The 21,850-nt window shown below is 38.1% G+C and overlaps 1 protein-coding gene across 6 annotated transcripts in view; it reads left to right on the top strand.

The window, feature by feature from the left end:
* Window positions 1-21,850, top strand: part of KATNAL1 (katanin catalytic subunit A1 like 1) — a 102,681-nt gene that overhangs the window by 42,198 nt on the left and 38,633 nt on the right. For all 6 annotated transcript variants that reach the window (XM_003826850.6, XM_003826851.4, XM_008952200.5 and 3 more), the window contains exon 4: window positions 7,565-7,733. In XM_003826850.6, coding sequence (XP_003826898.1) covers window positions 7,565-7,733 — 169 coding nt within the window. The remainder of the gene's footprint in view (window positions 1-7,564; window positions 7,734-21,850) is intronic.

Genomic DNA, 21,850 nt, shown 5'->3' with positions numbered 1-21,850 from the left:
ATTTTGTCAAAGGCCTTTTCTGCATCTATTGAGATAATCATGTGGTTTTTGTCTATGGTTCTGTGTATATGCTGGATTACAGTTATTGATTTGCATATATTGAACCAGCCTTGCATCCCAGGGATGAAGCCCACTTGATCATGGTGGATAAGCTTTTAGATGTGCTGCTGGATTCAGTTTGCCAGTATTTTATTGAGGATTTTTGCATCAATGTTCATCAAGGATATTGGTTTAAAATTCTCTTTTTTGGGTGTGTCTCTGCCCGGCTTTGGTATCAGGATGATGCTGGCCTCATAAAATGAGTTAGGGAGGATTCCCTCTTTTTCTATTGATTGGAATAGTTTCAGAAGGAATGGTACCAGTTCCTCCTTGTACCTCTGGTAGAATTCGGCTGTGAATCCATGTGATCCTGGACTCTTTTTGGTTGGTAAGCTATTGATTATTGCCACAATTTCAGCTCCTGTTATTGGTCTATTCAGAGATTCAACTTCTTCCTGGTTTAGTCTTGGGAGAGTGTATGTGTGGAGGAATTTATCCATTTCTTCTAGATTTTCTAGTTTATTTGTGTAGATGTGTTTATAGTATTCTCTGATGGTAGTTTGTATTTCTGTGGGATCGGTGGTGATATCCCCTTTATCATTTTTTATTGCATCTATTTGATTCTTCTCTCTTTTCTTCTTTATTAGTCTTGCTAGCTGTCTATCTATTTTGTTGATCCTTTCAAAAAATCAGCTCTTGGATTCATTAATTTTTTTAAGGGTTTTTTGTGTCTCTATTTCCTTCAGTTCTGCTCTGATTTTAGTTATTTCTTGCCTTCTGCTAGCTTTTGAATGTGTTTGCTCTTGCTTTTCTAGTTCTTTTAATTGTGATGTTAGGGTGTCAATTTTGGATCTTTCCTGCTTTCTCTTGTGGGCATTTAGTGCTATAAATTTCCCTCTACACACTGCTTTGAATGCGTCCCAGAGATTCTGGTATGTTGTGTCTTTGTTCTCGTTGGTTTCAAAGAACATCTTTATTTCTGCCTTCATTTCGTTATGTACCCAGTAGTCATTCAGGAGCAGGTTGTTCAGTTTCCATGTAGTTAAGCGGTTTTGAGTGAGATTCTTAATCCTGAGTTCTAGTTTGATTGCACTGTGGTCTGAGAGAGAGTTTGTTATAATTTCTGTTGTTTTACATTGGCTGAGGAGAGCTTTACTTCCAAGTATGTGGCCAATTTTGGAATAGGTGTGGTGTGGTGCTGAAAAAAAATGTATATTCTGTTGATTTGGGGTGGAGAGTTCTGTAGATGTCTATTAGGTCCGCTTGGTGCAGAGCTGAGTTCAATACCTGGGTATCCTTGTTGACTTTCTGTCTCGTTGATCTGTCTAATGTTGACAGTGGGGTGTTAAAGTCTCCCATTATTAATGTGTGGGAGTCTAAGTCTCTTTGTAGGTCGCTCAGGACTTGCTTTATGAATCTGGGTGCTCCTGTATTGGGTGCATATATATTTAAGATAGTTAGCTCTTCTTGTTGAATTGATCCCTTTACCATTATGTAATGGCCTTCTTTGTCTCTTTTGATCTTTGTTGGTTTAAAGTCTGTTTTATCAGAGACTAGGATTGCAACCCCTGCCTATTTTTGTTTTCCATTTGCTTGGTAGATCTTCCTCCATCCTTTTATTTTGAGCCTATGTGTGTCTCTGCATGTGAGATGGGTTTCCTGAATACAGCACACTGATGGGTCTTGACTCTTTATCCAATTTGCCAGTCTGTGTCTTTTAATTGGAGCATTTAGTCCATTTACGTTGAAAGTTAATATTGTTATGTGTGAATTTAATCCTGTCATTATGATGTTAGCTGGTTATTTTGCTCGTTAGTTCATGCAGTTTCTTCCTCGTCTTGATGGTCTTTACATTTTGGCATGATTTTGCAGCGGCTGGTATCGGTTGTTCCTTTCCATGTTTAGCCCTTCCTTCAGGAGCTCTTTTAGGGCAGGCCTGGTGGTGACAGAATCTCTCAGCCTTTGCTTGTCTGTAAAGTATTTTATTTCTCCCTCACTTATGAAGCTTAGTTTGGCTGGGTATGAAATTCTGGGTTGAAAATTCTTTTCTTTAAGAATGTTGAAAATTGGCCCCCACTCTCTTCTGGCTTGTAGAGTTTCTGCCGAGAGATCCGCTGTTAGTCTGATGGGCTTCCCTTTGTGGGTAACCCGACCTTTCTCTCTGGCTGCCCTTAACATTTTTTCCTTCATTTCAACTTTGGTGAATCTGACAAATTATGTGTCTTGGAGTTGCTCTTCTCGAGGAGTATCTTTGTGGCGTTCTCTGTATTTCCTGAATCTGAATGTTGGCCTGCCTTGCTAGATTGGGGAAGTTCTCCTGGATGATATCCTGCAGAGTGTTTTCCAACTTGGTTCCATTCTCCCTGTCACTTTCAGGTACACCAATCAGACGTAGATTTGGTCTTTTCACATAGTCCCATATTTCTTGGAGGCTTTGCTCGTTTCTTTTTATTCTTTTTCCTCCAAACTCCCTTCTCGCTTCATTTCATTCACTTTATCTTCCATCGCTGATACCCTTTCTTCCAGTTGATCGCATCGGCTCCTGAGGCTTCTGCATTCTTCACGTAGTTCTCGAGCCTTGGTTTTCAGCTCCGTCAGCTCCTTTAAGCACTTCTCTGTATTGGTTATTCTAGTTATACATTCCTCTAAACTTTTTTGAGAGTTTTCAACTTCTTTGCCTTTGGTTTGAATTTCCTCCTGTAGCTCGGAGTAATTTGATCGTCTGAAGCCTTCTTCTCTCAACTCGTCAAAGTCATTCTCTGTCCAGCTTTGTTCCGTTGCTGGTGAGGAACTGCGTTCCTTTGGAGGAGGAGAGGCGCTCTGCTTTTTAGAGTTTTCAGTTTTTCTGCTCTGTTTTTTCCCCATCTTTGTGGTTTTATCTACTTTTGGTCTTTGATGATGGTGATGTACAGATGGGTTTTTGGTGTGGATGTCCTTTCTGTTTGTTAGTTTTCCTTGTAACAGACAGGACCCTCAGCTGCAGGTCTGTTGGAGTACCCAGCCGTGTGAGGTATCAGTCTGCCCCTGCTGGGGGGTGTCTCCCAGTTAGGCTGCTGGGGGGTCGGGGTCAGGGACCCACTTGAGGAGGCAGTCTGCCCGTTCTCAGATCTCCAGCTGTGTGCTGGGAGAACCACTGTTCTCTTCAAAGCTGTCAGACAGGGACATTTAAGTCTGTAGAGGTTACTGCTGTCTTTTTGTTTGTCTGTGCCCTGCCCCCAGAGGTGGAGCCTACAGAGGCAGGCAGGCCTCCTTGAGTTGTGGTGGGCTCCACCCAGTTCGAGCTTCCAGGCTGCTTTGTTTACCTAAGCAAGCCTGGGCAATGGCGGGCGCCCCTCCCCCAGCCTTGCTGCTGCCTTGCAGTTTGATCTCAGACTGCTGTGCTAGCAATCAGCAAGACTCCGTGGGCATAGGACCCTCCGAGCCAAGTGTGGGATATAATCTCCTCGTGGGGTGTTTTTTAAGCCCGTCGGAAAAGCGCAGTATTCGAGTGGGAGTGACCCGATTTTCCAGGTGCCGTCTGTCACCCCTTTCTTTGACTAGGAAAGGGAACTCCCTGACCCCTCGTGCTTCCCAAGTGAGGCAGTGCCTCGCCCTGCTTTGGCTCGCGCACGGTGCGTGCACCCACTGACCTGTGCCCACTGTCTGGCACTCCCTAGTGAGATGAACCCAGTACCTCAGATGGAAATGCAGAAATCACCGGTCTTCTGTGTCGCTCACGCTGGGAGCTGTAGACCGGAGCTGTTCCTATTGGGCCATCTTGGCTCCTCCCCAGCTTTTTTTTTTTTTTTCTTTGAGATGGAGCCTTGCTGTGTGGCCCAGGCTGGAATGCAGTGGCAGGATCTCAACTCACTGCAACCTTTGCTTCTCAGGTTCGAGTGATTCTCCTGCCTCAGCCTTCCGAGTAGCTGGGATTACAGGTGCCCACCACCGTGTACAGCTGATTTTTGTATTTTTAGTAGAGACAGGGTTTCGCCATGTTGGCATGGCTGGTCTGGAACTCCTGACCTGTAGTGATCTGCCTGTCTTGGCCTCCCAGAGTGCTGGGATTACAAGTGTGAGCCACTGTTTCCGACCCTTAATACAGCCTTTTACGTTGTATAGCATAGTGCCTTTCATTCATTAAGATTTAGCTATTTGTTGAAAGAATTAATATTTTAAAGATTCCTACTTACGATACTTGTTTATAATCTGATAGCAAATAATTAAAAAATTCTAAAGTCCTTTTTAGAACCAGAAGTTATCCTTAATGATTAAATTCTGGAAAGTCACTTGGTTTGTGAAGACACCACTGAAATTTAGTAGAAAAAGATGGGTCCTATCGGTAAATGCTTCTGGGGTAATTGATTATCCATTTGGGTGAAAAAAAATCGAGATACTCTTCTTCCCCACCTCATGTCATACAAAAATTAATATAAAATAACCAATACCTAAAATATTAAAAGTAATAAAGTAAAACTTCTAGAAGAAAACATGGGAGGGATATCATCATGATCTCGCGGTAGGCAAAGATTTATTAAACTGGCCACTAAAGCATTAAATATAAAATATTGATAAATTGGACTTACAGAATCATGACCTCTTTATCAAGAAAGATACCATTAAGAGAGGTAAAATACCTTTATAACAGACTTGCACCTGTACATATACCCCTGAATCTAAAATAAAAGTTGAAAATAAAATGCAAAAATAAAGAAAAGAGCAAATCACACACTGGGAGAAGATATTTGCAAAGCATGTATGTGACATAGGACTTGTATCTAGACTATATAAAGCAGTACCAATAAGAACATTTACAAATAATATTGATATTTAATATAACTTTGAAAGAGGAAGTATTGGATTTCGAAGGAGATGAGGCTTATTTGCATGTGATAGAATGAGGCATATTTCTTATTCCTATAGGGAAATCTCAAATAGGAGAATTGAACACAGTGCAGATATTTTTGTCTTTCACCTGCAGATCTAACCAGTTATTCTCTAAATTTGAAGTGCTGTAAGCTAGTACAGTGTCAGTCTGTTTGACCATTAGAGCAGAGGTCAAGGATGCTATGTAATCCTACTAAAGTCTATTTTTAAAGAGAGACTAGTAAAAGAAGCCTTGAGACCTTTATTGTTTACACAGCCTGGAAGCTGTCACTGAGTCCTTAAATTGAAGCATGACATTGTGCAGTGATGCGCTAGTGGACAAAGAAGTACAGAACAGAATCAAGGATGTCCTTTGGGAAGTCCACAGAGTCTGTTACAAATGTAATATCCAATTGCAGTGAGATGGAACTGAAGACTTACAAAGCAGAGGCACACTTCCTATGAGACAGGGGCCTTGCCACAAATGACACATCTGGCTTCTTGAGCAGTTTCACTCAGACCATTTAGGAGCCCATCAGAATATTCAGTGGCAGGACAAGGTCAGTAATGGCAAACACTCAGAATGCAGCCTGTGTAAGAGCTTTGAACCAATTCTTCCACAATACAGCTTTACTGAGCGGGATTTGTGTGGAGAATGGACTACAGCAGTACTCCTAGGCGGCCATTGAATCGCAAGCTGAGGTGGGGAAAGCACAAGCTGAGGAGGCAGAAGGAATGTTGTCTGAGACCTGCTGCAGTGCACCCTGAGCAGTGAGGTTGCAGCAAGCCCAGCCGTGGGCGAGCAGCCTGGCATCCAGCTGGGAGGGATGGGCTTGCTGTTGGTGAGCAGAGGCTCTGGCTAGCTGTTGAGTCTAAAAAGCAGGACCACAAAGAAAACAGACTATTTAAATAGCAGGTGAAGCCGCTTACAAAAGAGCAAACTTGATGCAAATTCTGTGTGGAAAAGATTGTTGGTCTCATTTTATTGTCTTTGGCCATACCCATAAACCCATAAATCTGACTCAGGAAAGACATTTATATGTACACAAGTGTATACAAATAAAAGTAAAGTTTTACTCTATTACTTTCCACCCCTTCATCCAAAAAAAAAAAAAAATTAGGTCAAAAACCAGTGGTCACATTGAAATACTAGAAATAGAGCAATTTAACAATTACAATTTTTTATTCTTTACCAGACTCATCACACTTTTTTTTTATAGGTAGAATGCTTAAAAGACTACTAATGTCCTAAAGATGATAATGTAATAATACTTTAAATTTTAAAATGCCTCATAGCCATTACTATGCACTATTTTGTAGTTGCTTTCCTGTGGATTTCTTTCACAAGATTGCTTGTCTTTGTCTCCTCCTAGGGTCAGTGTGGTAGAGGCCATATACCACCTAATGGGTGCCTCAGTAAATACTTGTTTAACTGGACTGAACTCCAAGGATTAAGATATCAGTGTATGTTTACCTCATAGATAGACATACGGTTTTTGCCGGCCTTCTAGAAATTTCACGACGTAGTCTAATTCCAACATCTAAATATGCTGTATCAGACTCGCAACATGTTAACACATTTTTTTTCTTTTTTTTTCTTTTTCTTACTGTTGTTGGCCCTTAGTTTGCAACCTTCATGGCTTTTTATCCATTTTCCTATCTTTGAATTATGCATATGTGTCACCTTTTCTGATATGAGGAACGGAACTCCATGATGAGTTAGGTGAATTATAAGTGTGAGGCTGGAAAGGGGATAATAATAGATATGGCATGTGGTTAAAAATGGAATACACATATGGGATCTAGAGGGCTACAGATACATACATAGCTATAGAAAGAGAAAAGGTAGGAAAATACAGGTAGAGACATTTCAAGAGAGAACTAAGATTAGACACGAAGTGATAGAGTCCCTTTCCCAAGAATCAAAAAGAGACAAAAACTGTGCTGAGAAGCCTCGAAACTTTACTGTTTGCAGGAGACAAGTTCCACAGTAGATGAAACAAAATATGCTATTTTGCATGCATACTTATATATATTTATCAAAATTTTAAATCACATTTGGAGGACTGTATAATTTGAATGATTCTGTGATTTTTAGACATTCTCAAAACATGAATATTTTAAAACATAATTACTTAAAGAAGATTTCATTGTTAGCTCTGCCATTTGTAATTTGATGAATGAAATGTTTAATTTTCCATTATAGAAGCAGAGAAAATCATCTTGGTTGTAAAACAGAAATTAGTAAACTGTACAAATAGACTTATTTAGAACTCCTGTCCTTACAGCTTTTAATGCTTTTTTCTAAAAAAAAGTTACTTATTCTTGGTTTAGGACAGTAATGAATAAAATTATTGCCTTTCCATTATGTTGTTAAGATTATTAGATGGGGATAGTCTGTGTTGCCCTCTATTGGTGATTAATAATTAACTTTTGACAGAATAATTGCTGCTGTATGTGTCATTTGTGTGTATTTAATAATTGTATCAGCCAGTATATTTTAGAAAAAAGAATTTGGGAAAACCAACCTAATAGTTGTGGCCATGAATTGGCCAAAGGTGAAAAAATTAGCTTTCGGGCTTTTTGATTTAACAATTTTATTGACTAAGATAGTATTGACATACTTTTGCCTTTGATTAATTTTAATTTTAATTTTAATTTTTTTTTTTTTTTTTGTCAGAGCTCCACCTCAGATCAGGCGTCCCAATCGAGAAGTAAGACCTCTGAGGAAAGAAATGGCAGGAGTAGGAGCCCGGGGACCTGTAGGCCGAGCACATCCTATATCAAAGAGTGAAAAGCCTTCTACAAGTAGGGACAAGGACTATAGAGCAAGAGGGAGAGATGACAAGGCAAGATGCTGTCTTTCTGTAATTCACTCACTTGAAGCCCAGGACTTTTGGGGGATGTTATGATTTTTGTTGGCTTTTCAGGATACCCTGGTTTTGACGTGGAAGAGTTAGAAAAAAGTCTCATTCAAAGCCTAAGTAGTCTTTGTATTTTGAAGGCCATGCTGCAATGCAAATTACCTCAGAGGCGTAGTAAATATATATATATACACACATACATGTATAAAAATATTTAGTGAAATAGATCCCTTGTAAGAAAAAATACGGCTTTAAAACTTTTTTGAAAAATATTTTAATAAGTATTCTGAATAGAAATGAACAATAAATGAAAATAGTTATGGGGAAAGACAAGAAGGTAGATGTATCTGTTCACAGAATAAGATGAGGGATGTGATTTACTACTGCCAAAAATAAGTATCTTTGATTTATCTGTAGATTATAGTAGAACAAGATTTTTTTTCTTTTCCTTGAGAAGATTCCCCTTGCTTAGGGTTTATTGTGCACATGTACTTATTTAAGAAATTGATTGGTGAATAAACATAGTATTTGGTGGAAATTGTACCTCCCTTAAAATGGACTTAGGACAGTGGGTTGAAGATAATCTTACAGAGTAAGGAGGTAGCCAGGATGATCTGATGTGTCTCTTAGGCCTTAATTTTAGTAAGAAGAGAAAAATTTTTAAGTGATAGTATTTCCTGTTTCCACCGTGATGTCATAAATGAATGATAATGTAATTGAATTGCCACAGAGAAGTTTTATTTTACTAGTTAGAGATTCAGGATCTGTCATCACATTCAGGCCATGATATGTATAATAAAGATATATCTAATAACAAGTGGTTATCCATCAAAACTGTATTTGAATATTTTTATTACATGTAATTTTGATCTGTAGGTAAGGACTCCAGACCAACTTCCTAGGTCTTACAGCCATAATACATAGACCAAGATAGAATAAAATTGGTGTTTTCTGAATATTTCTATTTATGAGATAGTTCAAAGACATATTCTACCTCCCTGCCTCAATAGGACACTGAAAATGAATTAGATTTTTTTAATGTTTGTAATTTGTGGGAGCTTCTACGCCATGAAACAGCAAGTGATTCTATTTCAGATCCTTTTTGGGATTAGTGAAGGGTAGTAATAAATACATTAACTTTTTAAATTTGTTCCCCCCATTATCAAAAGCCACATAAATGGATACTTGAAACTCTGTATCTTAAATATTATTTTTGTTTCTTTTCTTCATTTTTATGCAGCTAACATTGGTTTGCATTATAGAGAATACAGTACGGGCTGAAATCCAACCTCCAGTTTGCTAGTAGCTTTTAGATAAACCTTTAGAACAGGATAAGGAACTTTCAGTCTTGAATTTACATAAGAGAGAAACCATGGTGACGGTTTACTGGATGCTGCTTTGCTGGACACCATTCAAAGTGATTAAACAGTAATTCATGAAGCAATCCCGTGAAGTAGGTGTCTTACTATCCCCACTTTACAGATGAAGAAACTGTGGTACAGAGCGCTAAAACTTGCCAAGGTCTCACAGTGAGACATGGAGACTGGAAGAATGGAATTTGTGAAGTCACACATCTTTTTCCTGTTTAACCTTAAGATTTTTCATGTTATGTAGTTCCCCACCTACCGAGCTAGATGAAAAGTCTGGATTGGATTTACCAAAAGAGATCCAGAACAATTAAATGTTGGTTTTTAAATGTGACTCTTAAGCAAAGAACAAAATAATCAAGCAGCATTTTTTGAATGTCAAATACATTTTTTTTTTTTTTTTTTTTTTGAGATGGAGTCTCGCTCTTGCCCAGGCTGGAGTGAAGTGGCACAACCTCAGCTCACTGCAAGCTCCGCCTCCCAGGTTCACGCCATTCTCCTGCCTCAGCCTCCCAAGTAGCTGGGACTACAGGCACCCGCTACCATGCCCGGCTAATTTTTTTTGTATTTTTAGTGGAGGTGTTGTTTCACCGTGTTAGCCAGAATGGTCAATACATTTTTTTTCCTGGAAATTATAAATTGTCTTTCATTAAGAATGTTATCAAATGATTTTCTAAATCTTAGTTATTCTTTCATTGACATGTAAGTACTCAGAATGTCACTAGAAAGTAACCCTTTTATGTAAGAAAAGAACTCCGCAGTTGTTTGGAGATAAAAGATATTTTCTGAGTCACTGTGGAAACAGAGGGGACTACAGTTTTTCAAAACAAACTCATGCAAACTTCATAAGCCTTTGAAAGGTATATTTGACTCAGTTACAATTTTTGTAACCACACAAATATTCATTAGGATACTGAAGTTCCTAAAACTCACTGAAGGCTGCGATAGGTTTTGAGGCAGCTTAGGTGAAACTAATAGATACCCACTTCTGCTAAAAGCTCATTTGAAAATGAGTGTTGGGGCCGGGGCAGTGGCTCACGCCTGTAATCCCAGCACTTTGGCAGGCCAAGGCAGGTGAATCACTTTAGCCCAGGAGTTCAAGACCAATCTGGGCAACATAGTGTAACCCTGTCTCTACTAAAAACACAAAAATTAGCTGGGCGTGGTGGTGCATGCCTGTAATCCCAGCTACTTGGGAGGCTGAGGCATGAGAATTGCTTGAACCTGGGAGGCAGAGGTTGCAGTGAGCTGAGATCCAGCCACTGCACTCCAGCCTGGGCAACAGAGCGAGACTCGGTCTCAAAAAAAAAAAGAAAGGAAAATTAGTGTTGTTTGGAAGTACCCTCAGAGGTATGGGAGTCCCCAGTGTTTATTGTATTTCTTTTTCTTAAGATCAGTTTTGTGTATTGCTACCAGCTTGAAAATTGAAGCAGAATAGAACAGAAAACTCAGAGTTTATTGCCCATAAGTACAGTATTATTTTGATAAAAATTTATAAAAATATATACAAATTTATTCATATGTTTATGTACACCAGCTCATGATCCAGAATGCATTTATTACTTTGTGCCTGGGTCAGAATTTTGAAAGCTGCTGCAGCACTCTAACTATGTACTTAACTTTATAGATGTAAAAAAAAGTGAGGATAAGAGAAGTTAGACATATCTTGCTTAAGGTCCCTGGTATATTTTTGGATTTTTAATTTGGTGTTGGGAACTGTATGATGGAACAACTAATAATAGCAGTAGTAGCAAATGTTAGTCTTCCTTGAGCGCACTTATCCTTTTTGAAGCTTTCTACAAAAAAAGCCCTCTTTGAAGCTTTTTACATTTATTGGTTTATTTGATCCCTGTATAATCCTGTGAGCTCAGCATTATTTTTCCTGTTTTATGTGTAGAGAAATTGAGACACTGAAGTCTTAACTGCAAATAGATGGTGAACTAGGATTTGAACCTTGTCTAATTGTAATACCTGAGTTTTTTAATCATTATGTTATACAGACTCTTATTTGAAAATGCTTACTATCTTCTTATAAGAATACCAGTTTATTTTCTGAGACTGATTATGTCTTTTTTCTCTTTCTTTTTTAAAATTACTGACAGGCTTCAGGTTAGGTCCAAGCTTAAAATGCTGTTTTTCACTAAGTAACAATCACTTTGCATAGTGATCTGTTGTTGAGGCTTTATCACTTTCCCCCCTGAGGTCTACAGGGTCATCCGTAAGGCTAGTTAGTACTCTGTTTATTGGACACATCTTTATTAAGTGCACATTTTGTGTCAGTAATACTTCTAGGTGCTAGAAATACAAACGTTAATGAAATGTAGCTCCTGGCCTGAATAAATTAACTTTTAAGCTATATTTTTTCTGTTTTATTTCAATGTGTCTGGTCTCTTCTTCCTACTATGACAAAATAGCTTACACAGGGTAATTTAGAAGGAGTAGAAATTAATTTCTCACAGTTTTGGAGGCTGGGAAGTCTAAAATCAAGCCACTAGTAGATTTGGTATCTGCTGAGGGTCTGTTCCTTCTAGATGGCACCTTCTTATGTGTCCTTACAGGATGGAAGGGGCCAACAGGCTCCCTTGGGAATCTTTTATTAGGGCACTAATTCTGTTCATGAGGGCAGAAACCTCATTGACCTAACCACCTTCCAAAAACCCTGTCTCCTAATAACATCACATTGGGGCGTAGATACCAACATGAATTTTGGAAGGACACAAACATTTAGACCATAGTACCTGGGAAAATCGGATTTATTATTATTTTGCTATTTAAGCTTAGAGTCAGATATATACATAGAAGTAACGGAAGGATTTTTTTTTACTTAAGAAGGATATTCTAAAAGTAAAATATTAGGTAGCAGAAGAAATGTTTTTGTTTTGTAACCTTAATTTATAAAACTCTGATTCTCAAGTATTTTTGTGTGTGTGTGTGTGGCAGAGTCTGGCTCTGTCGCCCAGAGACTGGAGTGCAGTGGCGCGATCTCGGCTCGCTGCAAGCTCTGCCTCCTGGGTTCACACTATTCTCCTGCCTCAGCCTCCCGAGTAGCTGGGACTACAGGCGGCCGCCACCACGCCTGGCTATTTTTTTGTATTTTTAGTAGAGACGGGGTTTCACCGTGTTATCCAGGATGGTCTCGATCTCCTGACCTCGTGATCCGCCCACCTCGGCCTCCCAAAGTGCTGGGATTACAGGCGTGAGCCACTGCGCCCAGCCAAATATTTTTAAGATTATAGTTTTATGGTTAATTAACTCAGTGAAATGAGCAGTACTTCCATTATCTCATGATTAAAGCTATATATGCTTTTAAATAGAATTCAGATTAAAGTATGGTAAATTATATTCTCTGAATTCATTTTAAAGTTGTTAAAGGACTTTATTTCATTGAATTATACATAACAAATGGCCATTTATCATGAGAAGACTTTCCTTCTCATGAGTAAGTCTAGGGATATCTGATATGGAGAGATGTTGCAAACTAGATTGACATATTCTTTTGAGAGCTATTGATTATACAAATGAACAGTGACTTCATAAAAAATATTTCTACTGAAGAAAAGTGCACAAATTGTATACTTTTTTGATGAATAATGATAATCTAGCCAGTGGTGTATATTAGTAACTACTTGTATGAAAAAAAGGTGGATGTGTGTATACACATTAAAGAATAAGATGATAATGAAAATAAAAACATGCTAGAGCTTCACTCATTGATCAATGACTTGAGCAGTTTTCAAATACTGGAAGAATAATCAGATTTTTTATGCTATTTACAGTGTAACAACAGCAAAAATGACATGCTTTTAAGTTTAGTCTGCATTATTAACATTTTCCCCATTACTTTTCTAAATCTAGACAGTCAGGAAAACAATAAATCAAGCCCTGATTTATAGCATTTGCTAATTCTGTGATATAAATACCACCTGTATGATGGATTTCAACATCATGTCACTGAACTCATAGTTGAGATGAGTTTGGGTAGCAGCCTACCATTGCATGGTGTTTCCACCATAGAGATACAATAAACTATGGAACCTCAAGATAATAGGTAATAGTAAAATAATTAGGATGTGAGGAGTTCTGCGTATTTATTTCCTTTTTTAAAAATACAACTTATTCAAAGTTTGTGTAATTTAATATTTATTAATGGCTGCATTTCACAGCTGGCTCACAAAATTTCTGAAAATTTAGTAGCTGGCTCTCAAAAACTAGTAAGAAACAACTTCAGCATCTCACTGCATGTAAGCCTTGTAATTCAATGTAACCATCAGCTCTGGGGTCAAGAAATTGAACATTTGGCACCTCAGAAGCCATATTCATGATCCCTCCCAATCCTTGCCACTTACCTCTTTCCCAAAGGTAACCACTATTCTGATTTCTAATGCCATAAATTAATTATGCCCATTTTGGAACTTTATGTACAGTAAGTATTCTTTTGTGTCCAGCTTTTTTTGTTCAAGGTGTATTTGTGAGATTATTTCATGGTGGTGTATATATTTGTAGTTTATTTTCATTGTCATATAGTAGTATATCACAGTTAAAATCTGTTTTCTTATTAATGGATATTTGGGTTGCTTTTAGCTTGAGACTCTTGTGAGTAATGCTGCTTTGGATGGTTTTCTGCTTATCCTTTGACATATATATGCATGAATTTCTAGTGAGCATATACCTAGGAGTGGAACTGCTGGGTCATAGGATATGCATAAATTAAACTAGGGAAGAACACCAGTTTCCAAAGTGGTTATACAAGTTTTCCCTCTTACCTGCAGAGGGGAAGTTTCAGTTGCTCCACATCCTTGTCAACACTTGATGTTGTCAGTCTTTTTTTTTTTGCGACAGAATTTCGCTCTTGTTGCCTAGGTTGGAGTTCAATGGTGCAATCTGGGCTCACTGCAACCTCTGCCTCCCAGGTTCAAGCAATTCTCCTGCCTCAGCCTTCCAAGTAGCTGGGATTACAGGCATCTGCCACCACAGCCGGCTAATTTTTGTAATTTTTTTTTTTTTTTTTTGAGACGGAGTCTCGCTCTGTTGCCCAGGCTGGAGTGCAGTGGCACCATCTGGGCTCACTGCAAGCTCCGCCTCCCGCGTTCACGCCATTCTCCTGCCTCAGCCTCCTGAGTAGCTGGGAATACAGGTGCCCACCACCACGCCCGGCTAATTTTTTGTATTTTTGGTAGAGATGGGGTTTCACTGTGTTAGCCAGGATGGTCTCGATCTCCTGACCTCGTGATCCACCCGTCTCGGCCTCCCAAAGTGCTGGGATTACAGGCGTGAGCCACCGCACCCGGCCAATTTTTGTATTATTAGTAGAGATGGGGTTTCACCACGTTGGCCAGGCTGGTCTCGAACTCCTGACCTCAGGTGATCCACCCGCCTTGGCCTCCCAAAGTGCTGGGAATCCAGGCGTGAGCCATTGCGCCCGGCGTTGTCAGTCTTTTTTAGGTATAATCATATCTCATTGTGATTTTCCCAGGATATTTGCCATGTGGTGTGTATTTACCTGATAATTTATGAAGTTGAAAACCTTTTCATATGTTCATTGGCTATTTGTATCATCATGACTTGTTTTTAAGAAACATCTTTTTCTGTCCTTTGAATATTAAGTTGCTCCACAAATTTTGTCTCTGGTGGTAGCTAATTTATAGTGCTGGGTTTTGTTTTTATTTTTATTTTTTACCTTGTTGTACTAGATTATAGTAAAGTAGTTTTTATATCTAAATAACTATTTGACCAAATTTGTGATTTAGAATTCTAAACCCATTTGTGGAAATATGTGCTATTCTGGTTTTTTACTCACCCACTGTTGTTTTTTTCCTGTGCAAATGTCAGCTTAGTCTTTGACGGGGATGAGTCTTAGGTCATAGAAAGAGTTGCGTTCAAATATTTTAACCTCTTATTCAGAAGACTAATACACATACTTTTCTTAGACTGAACAGTCTTACTGTATTTCAGCCTTGCCAAGTGAGTGCTTTAGCTTCTTGATTTTAGAATTTGTATATCCTTATTGAACTATCTTAAGTTTCCCACTTTCAAGGCTATCTTAATAGGAGTGCATGAGCTCTTATTTAATGTGGTATTTGGTATTTCTTATATGGTAAGATTAAATGTGGGGCCTTAATAGCCGTATATGTTTTTTCTTATCCTCTCTCAGACTCTACCACTCATTTTAGCCATTCTGTATACTACAGAAAGTGTAAAATAAAACATGAGAGAACACACTGTCCCTGGCTTGTTGGCATCAGAGCAGCCAGAGAGTTCCTCTTAAATATAGGTCAGATTGTGTCTTCTGCTCATAACTTTCAGTGGCTTCTTATCTTAGATTAAATGCCAAGTCCTTATAATGGTCTACAAGGCTCTGCATAGTCTGGCATCCATTTCTTCTTTGACCTCATCTTCTTTCTCCCCTCCTCTCATTTCTTTCTGTTGGTTTCTGTGTTGTTCCTCAGATTTGTGAAGTATATGCTGACTGTGACAAATTTGAACTTGCTGTTCTGTCTCTGTTTTACTATATATTTTACTTATTAATATATTGTGCCTCCTAACTTGAATATATGCCTCATGAGGGCAGGGGTTTCTGTTTGGTTCACTGCGATATCCTCAGTGCTTAGAATAGTGCTTGGCACATAGTACTGGCAAATATTGTTGAAAGAACATACATATTGATAGGTGTGCAGAATGATATGGATTCATAATTTCAATTTAAATGTATTAACACTCAAATGCAGGGCATGATACTGAAATTAGTAAGCACTGTTTGCATTTATTAACTTATTTTACTTTGTAAAATAAAGTCTTAAGAGTGGGATGCAATTTAGAAACCTTGTCTAACTTTTTCCTTTGTTGTTTCTCACACTGGGGTAAGAGTAGCCCAGGGGTGTGCAGCAGTATGCTAGGGTGCAAAGTGGTTGAAAGCACTGATTCTGGAGCTGTATTCCCTAGGATCTAGCTGCGTGTCCTTGGGCAATTTACTTACCTTTTCTGTGCCTTGGTTTTCTCATCTATGAGATGGAAATAATAAGAGTACCTACCTCATAGGACTTTTAGGATTAATAAGAGAGTTAATATATATCCAGTGCTTAGAACAATACGTGGCACATTGAGTAGGCAGTATATGAGTTTTAGTTATCATTGTAACATGAAAGTGGGGGACTAACACAGATATGAAATAGAATTCAAAATCACTTTTTAAAAAAAGAAATAATTGCCATTCTAATTGGTGTGAGATGGTATCTCATTGTGGTTTTGATTTGCATTTCTCTAATGACCAGTGATGATGAACTTTTTTCATATGTTTGTTGGCCACATAAATATCTTCTTTTGAGAAGTGTCTGTTCGTTCATATCCTTTGCCCACTTTTTGATGGGGTTATTTGTGTTTTTTTCTTGTAAATTTAAGTTACTTGTGGATTGTGGATATTATTAGCCCTTTGTCAGATGGATAGATTGCAAAAATTGTCTCCCATTCTGTAGGTTGCCTGTTTGCTCTGATGATAGTTTCTTTTGCTGTGCAGAAGCTCTTTAGTTTAATTAGATCCCATTTGTCAATTTCGGCTTTTGTTGCCATTGCTTTGGTGTTTTAGTCATGAAGTCTTTACCCATGCCTCTGTCCTGAATGGTATTGCCTAGGTTTTCTTCTAGGGTTTTTATGGTTTTAGGTGTTAGCTTAAGTCTTTAATCCATCTTGAGTTAATTTTGGTATAAGGTGTAAGGAAGGGGTCCAGTTTCAGTTTTCTGCATATGGCTAGCCAATTTTCCCAACACCGTTTATTAAATAGGGAATCCTTTCCCCATTGCTTGTTTTTGTCAGGTTTGTCAAAGATCAGATGGTTGTAGATGTGTGGCATTATTTCTGAGGCCTCTGTTCTGTTCCATTGGTCTATATATCTGTTTTGGTACCACCATGCTGTTTTGGTTACTGTAGCCTTGTAGTATAGTTTGAAGTCAGGTAGCATGATGCCTCCAGCTTTGTTCTTTTTGCTTAGGATTGTCTTGGCTATATGGGCTCTTTTTGGTTCCATATGAAATTTAAAGTAGTTTTTTTCTAATTCTGTGGAGAAAGTCAATGGTAGCTAATGGGGATAGCATTGAATCTGTAAATTACGTTGGGCAGTATGGCCATTTTCACGATATTGATTCTTCTATCCATGAGCCTGGAATGTTTTTCCATTAGTTTGCGTCCTCTCTTGGATCCTTGAGTAGTGGCTCGTAGTTCTCCTTGAAGAGGTCCTACACATCCCTTGTAAGTTGTATTCCTAGGTATTTTATTCTCTTTGTAGCAGTTGTGAATGGAAGTTCACTCATGATTTGGCTATTATTGTTGTATAGGAATGCTTGTGATTTTTGCACGTTGATTTTTGTATCCTGAGACTTTGCTGAAGTTGCTTATCAGCTTAAGGAGATTTTGGGCTGAGACGATAGGGTTTTCTAAATATATAGTCATGTCATCTGCAAACAGAGACAATTTGACTTTCTCTCTTCCTATTTGAATCCCCTTTATTTCTTTCTCTTTCCTGATTGCCCTGGCCAGAACTTCCAATACTGTGTTGAATAGGAGTGGTGAGAGAGGGCATCCTTGTCTTGTGCCAGTATTCAAAGGGAATGCTTCCAGCTTTTGCCCATTCAGTGTGATATTGGCTGTGGGTTTGTCATGAATAGCTCTTATTATTTTGAGATATGTTCCATCGATACCTAGTTTATTGGGAGTTTTTAGCATGAAGGGGTGTTGAATTTTATCGAAGGCCTTTTCTGCATGTATTGAGATCATCACGTGGTTTTTGTCATTGATTCTGTTTATGTGATGGATTACATTTTTGATTTGCGTATGTTGAACTAGCCTTGCATCCCAGGGATGAAGCCAACTTGATCGTGGTGGATAAGCTTTTTGATGTGCTGCTGGATTCGGTTTGCCAGTATTTTATTGAGAATTTTTGCTTTGATGTTCATCGGGGATATTGGCCTGCAATTATCTTTTTTTGTTGTGACTCTGCCAGGTTTTGGTATCAGGAAGAGGCTGGCCTCATAAAATGAGCTAGGGAGGAGTCCCTTTTTTTTTTTTTAATTGTTTGGAATAGTTTCAGAAGGAATTATACCAGCTCCTCTTTGTACCTCTGGTAGAATATGGCTGTGAATCTGTCTGGTCCTGGGCTTTTTTTTTGGTTGGTAGGCTATTAATTACTGTCTCAATTTCAGAACTTGTTATTGGTCTAGTCAGGGATTTGACTTCTTCCTGGTTTAGTCTTGGGAGGGTGTATGTGTCCAGGAATTTATCCATTTCTTCTAGATTTTCTGGTTTATTTGCATAGAGGTGTTTATAGTATTCTCTGATGGTAGTTTGTATTTCTGTGGAATCAGTGGTGATATCCGTTTTATCATTTTTTATTATGTCTATTTGATTCTTCTGTCTTTTCTTTATTAGTCTGGCTAGCAGTCTATCTGTTTTGCTAATCTTTTCAAAAAACCAGCTCCTTGATTCATTGATTTTTTGAAGGGTTTGCTGGAAAGGATATGGAGAAATAGAAACGCTTTTACACTGTTGGTGGGACTGTAAACTAGTTCAACCATTGTGGAAGACAGTGTGGCGATTCCTCAAGGATCTAGAACCAGAAATACCCTTTGATCCAGCAATCCCATTACAGGGTATATACCCAAAGGATTATAAATCATTCTATAAAGACACATGTACACGTATGTTTATTGCAGCACTATTCACAATAGCAAAGACTTGGAACCAACCCAAATGCCCATCAGTGGTAGACTGGATGAAGAAAATGTGGCACATATGCCATGGAATACTATGCAGCCATAAAAAAGGATGAGTTCATGTCCTTTGCAGGGACATGGATGAAGCTGGAAACCATCATTCTCAGCAAACTAACACAGGAACAGAAAACCAAACACCACATATTCTCATAAGTGGGAGTTGAACAATGAGAAGACATGGATACAGGGAGGGGAACATCACACACTGGGGCCTGTTGGGGGGTGGGGGACTAGGGGAAGGATAACATGAGGAGAAATACCTAATGTAGATGATGGGTTGATGGGTGCAGCAAATGACCATGGCACGTGTATACCTATGGAACAAACCTGCACGTTCTGCACATGTATCCTAGAACTTAAAGTATAATTTTAAAAAAAGAAAAATAATGAGATTTCCAAGAAATTTTGCACTTTCTTTGGGCCATTGAAATCAGGCAACAGATGAATAAATTAGGCAAGTGAGAGGCAGTGGCTTTACAGGAAAAAGATCAGCTATAATTAAGCTTAGACATCCGTGTGACTATGACCCAGTGATTTTTATTACTAATTGGCCAGTAATTTCCGATGCGTGGTAGCTTACTACCTAATGAGTTGATTCATCTGTTGGACAGAATCTATTGTTAGAAAATTCTTTCTTTTGCTGATCTGAAATCTATCTCTTTTGTTACTGGCCCTTGCTTTTTTTTTTTTTTTTTTTTTTTTTTTGGGCTTAATACCTAGTAGGCCTGTTGGTTGTATTGCCCCATTAGAATTTACTTCTTCAGCTTAAATGTCTCTAGTTTCCTTGGTCTTCCTCCATATGACATGGGTTTTGAACCCTTTATCATCTTGATTATCCTTCCCTGGGTGTAATTTATCAGTATTTCTCTTAAAATGCAAGACCCAGAGCTAGTAACTGATCATGTTTTACTTAATCTGCCAGTGTGAGAGGTTGCATAGTAAAATGTAAGAAACATTTGCATTTTAGGGCAAACTATATCATTAATTGGCTCTGTAATATTTGGTTAGTCACTTTGAGCCTAATTTTCCTCAAATAGAAGATTATCCAACACTAATGAAAGATGAGTAACAAAGCTTTCTTGATATGGGAAATTTTGATGTTAGTAAAAAGAAGCTAAAATATTTTGCTTTCATGAGAAAAAAAGTGTATCAACCTTCATGCTAAAAATCAAATTCTTGTTAATGTTGACCTTAGTCAACTCATATGAAAATCTAAGGAAAGAATTCTAAGATCATTTCAGTGACATTGCAGTTAGTATGATTTATGTACACTTAATAATATCTTGGGAGAGGTTAGCTTTATTTCCTTTAACTAATAGTTTCCTTTAGGTATTGCATTTAATCTAGCTGTTTATATTTGATGTCTATATTCTAATTTAAGTATTTGTTATGAAGAATAACTGTCACCCATTTTACTGATTTCCTGGCATAACCAAATTAATTTTAGTTTTCCTAAGTCTGTTTCTTATAACCTCACCATTTTGATTTGAAAACGTTTCCAGAATCTTTTTTGTAGTCCTCGATCGGTATTCAAGTCTCATGTGTACCACTGAGAAACTTTGGGTTCTTGGGCAGGTCATTTAACTGGCCTATACACACACTTCTTCTTCAGTGTAGTGAGAGGCTTTTAGTTCTTTGATTCTCCTCCTCTACCCCGTCCTCTATAGAAGCCAGAAGAAATCCAAACTCACTTCTGCCCATATCTTCAACCTCTTTCTTCTGCGCAATACATTTTATTATACTGGCTACTCAGGTTTTTTCACAGCACTTCACAGTTTATGTGTGTTTTTGCTTTATTTACTTGTTACTCGTTTCCCCCACTAGACTAGATGCTTGATGAGGGCAGATAATGTATTTTCATTCACTGCTCTAAAACCTAATGCACAATAGCATGTATTGCACATAGAAGATGCCCAAATATTTACTGTTTTTAAAATCCTATGATACTCCTATTACTTTCAGACAGGCATGCAGCTTTTTCTTTCTCCTGAGGTAGTGTTTATTAAGTTCTTTCCAGCCACTTGGACATTCATATTAAAATGAAATTTTAATTTTAACTTGATAAGTGTAAATTACAGTGCCATATGAAGGCTCAAGCTCCAGATATGTCAGTTTCTGTTGTATTCTTTCGTTGATACATTTCTAGAATAGTTTTTAAATGATTACAGAATGTTCCTAGTGATTTGTTTGAATATGACTTGGTGGCCTTGGCCTATCTGTACTATAAAATGTGACTCTAGCCTAAGCTTAAGTTTGTTGATGTTATGTTTCTTGTGTAGGTGCCAAAAATTTACTCCTTTTAATATTGTCAGTATTGATATCTGTCATCTGGAATGCAAGAATCTTCCGGAAAATTTACTAATAAATTTAATGCTACCGCCATACTGCCCAGAAATAATTTATTTTTTTGGGTGAAGTACCAGAATACTGTTTGGTCACTTACCTAGTGGCTTGAAGGAACCAGAGCATCTGTCCAAGGGAGCCATTTAGTTTCCTCCAGCACTTATGATTGAGCCTTTTGACTATCTCAGAAGTGGGATTGGAGAAGTTTGTCTTGTTCTCTTGTCTCTTTTCAGGTTGAAGTTTAGGAGATTGACTCATTTTGACCATTTTCTTGTTTTGTTTTTACTCTAGGCAGTAACTGGGGCTAAAGCTCTGGGGAGGCACTTGGCTGTGCTTGCTGAAGTATTTCCATAGTTGGACTGTCTCTGGCAAATAAGTGAATTTCATTTAAAGCTCGTCAAAGCTGTGTGAATCTTGGCAGAACCCCATAGAAACCATAGCATAAAATTTCTTTTAAAACAACTATATTATTAAATGAAGAATTTGGGGTAAAGCATATTGCTTTAATGGTCTTAATACTATTTAAAAAGATCCTTCCACATTAATATTCAAAATGTTTTCTAGTAGTGGTGGAAATCCTCTGCATCTACCAGTTCAAAGGTAGGCTTTCCCAGTCTTTTGGGATCTAGCAAGG

This window comes from Pan paniscus, chromosome 14 (genome assembly GCF_029289425.2).
Source record: "Pan paniscus chromosome 14, NHGRI_mPanPan1-v2.0_pri, whole genome shotgun sequence".
Classification (NCBI taxonomy): domain Eukaryota; kingdom Metazoa; phylum Chordata; class Mammalia; order Primates; family Hominidae; genus Pan; species Pan paniscus.
Note: the sequence above shows the minus strand (reverse complement) of the source record. Positions and strands in the feature narration are given on the sequence as shown.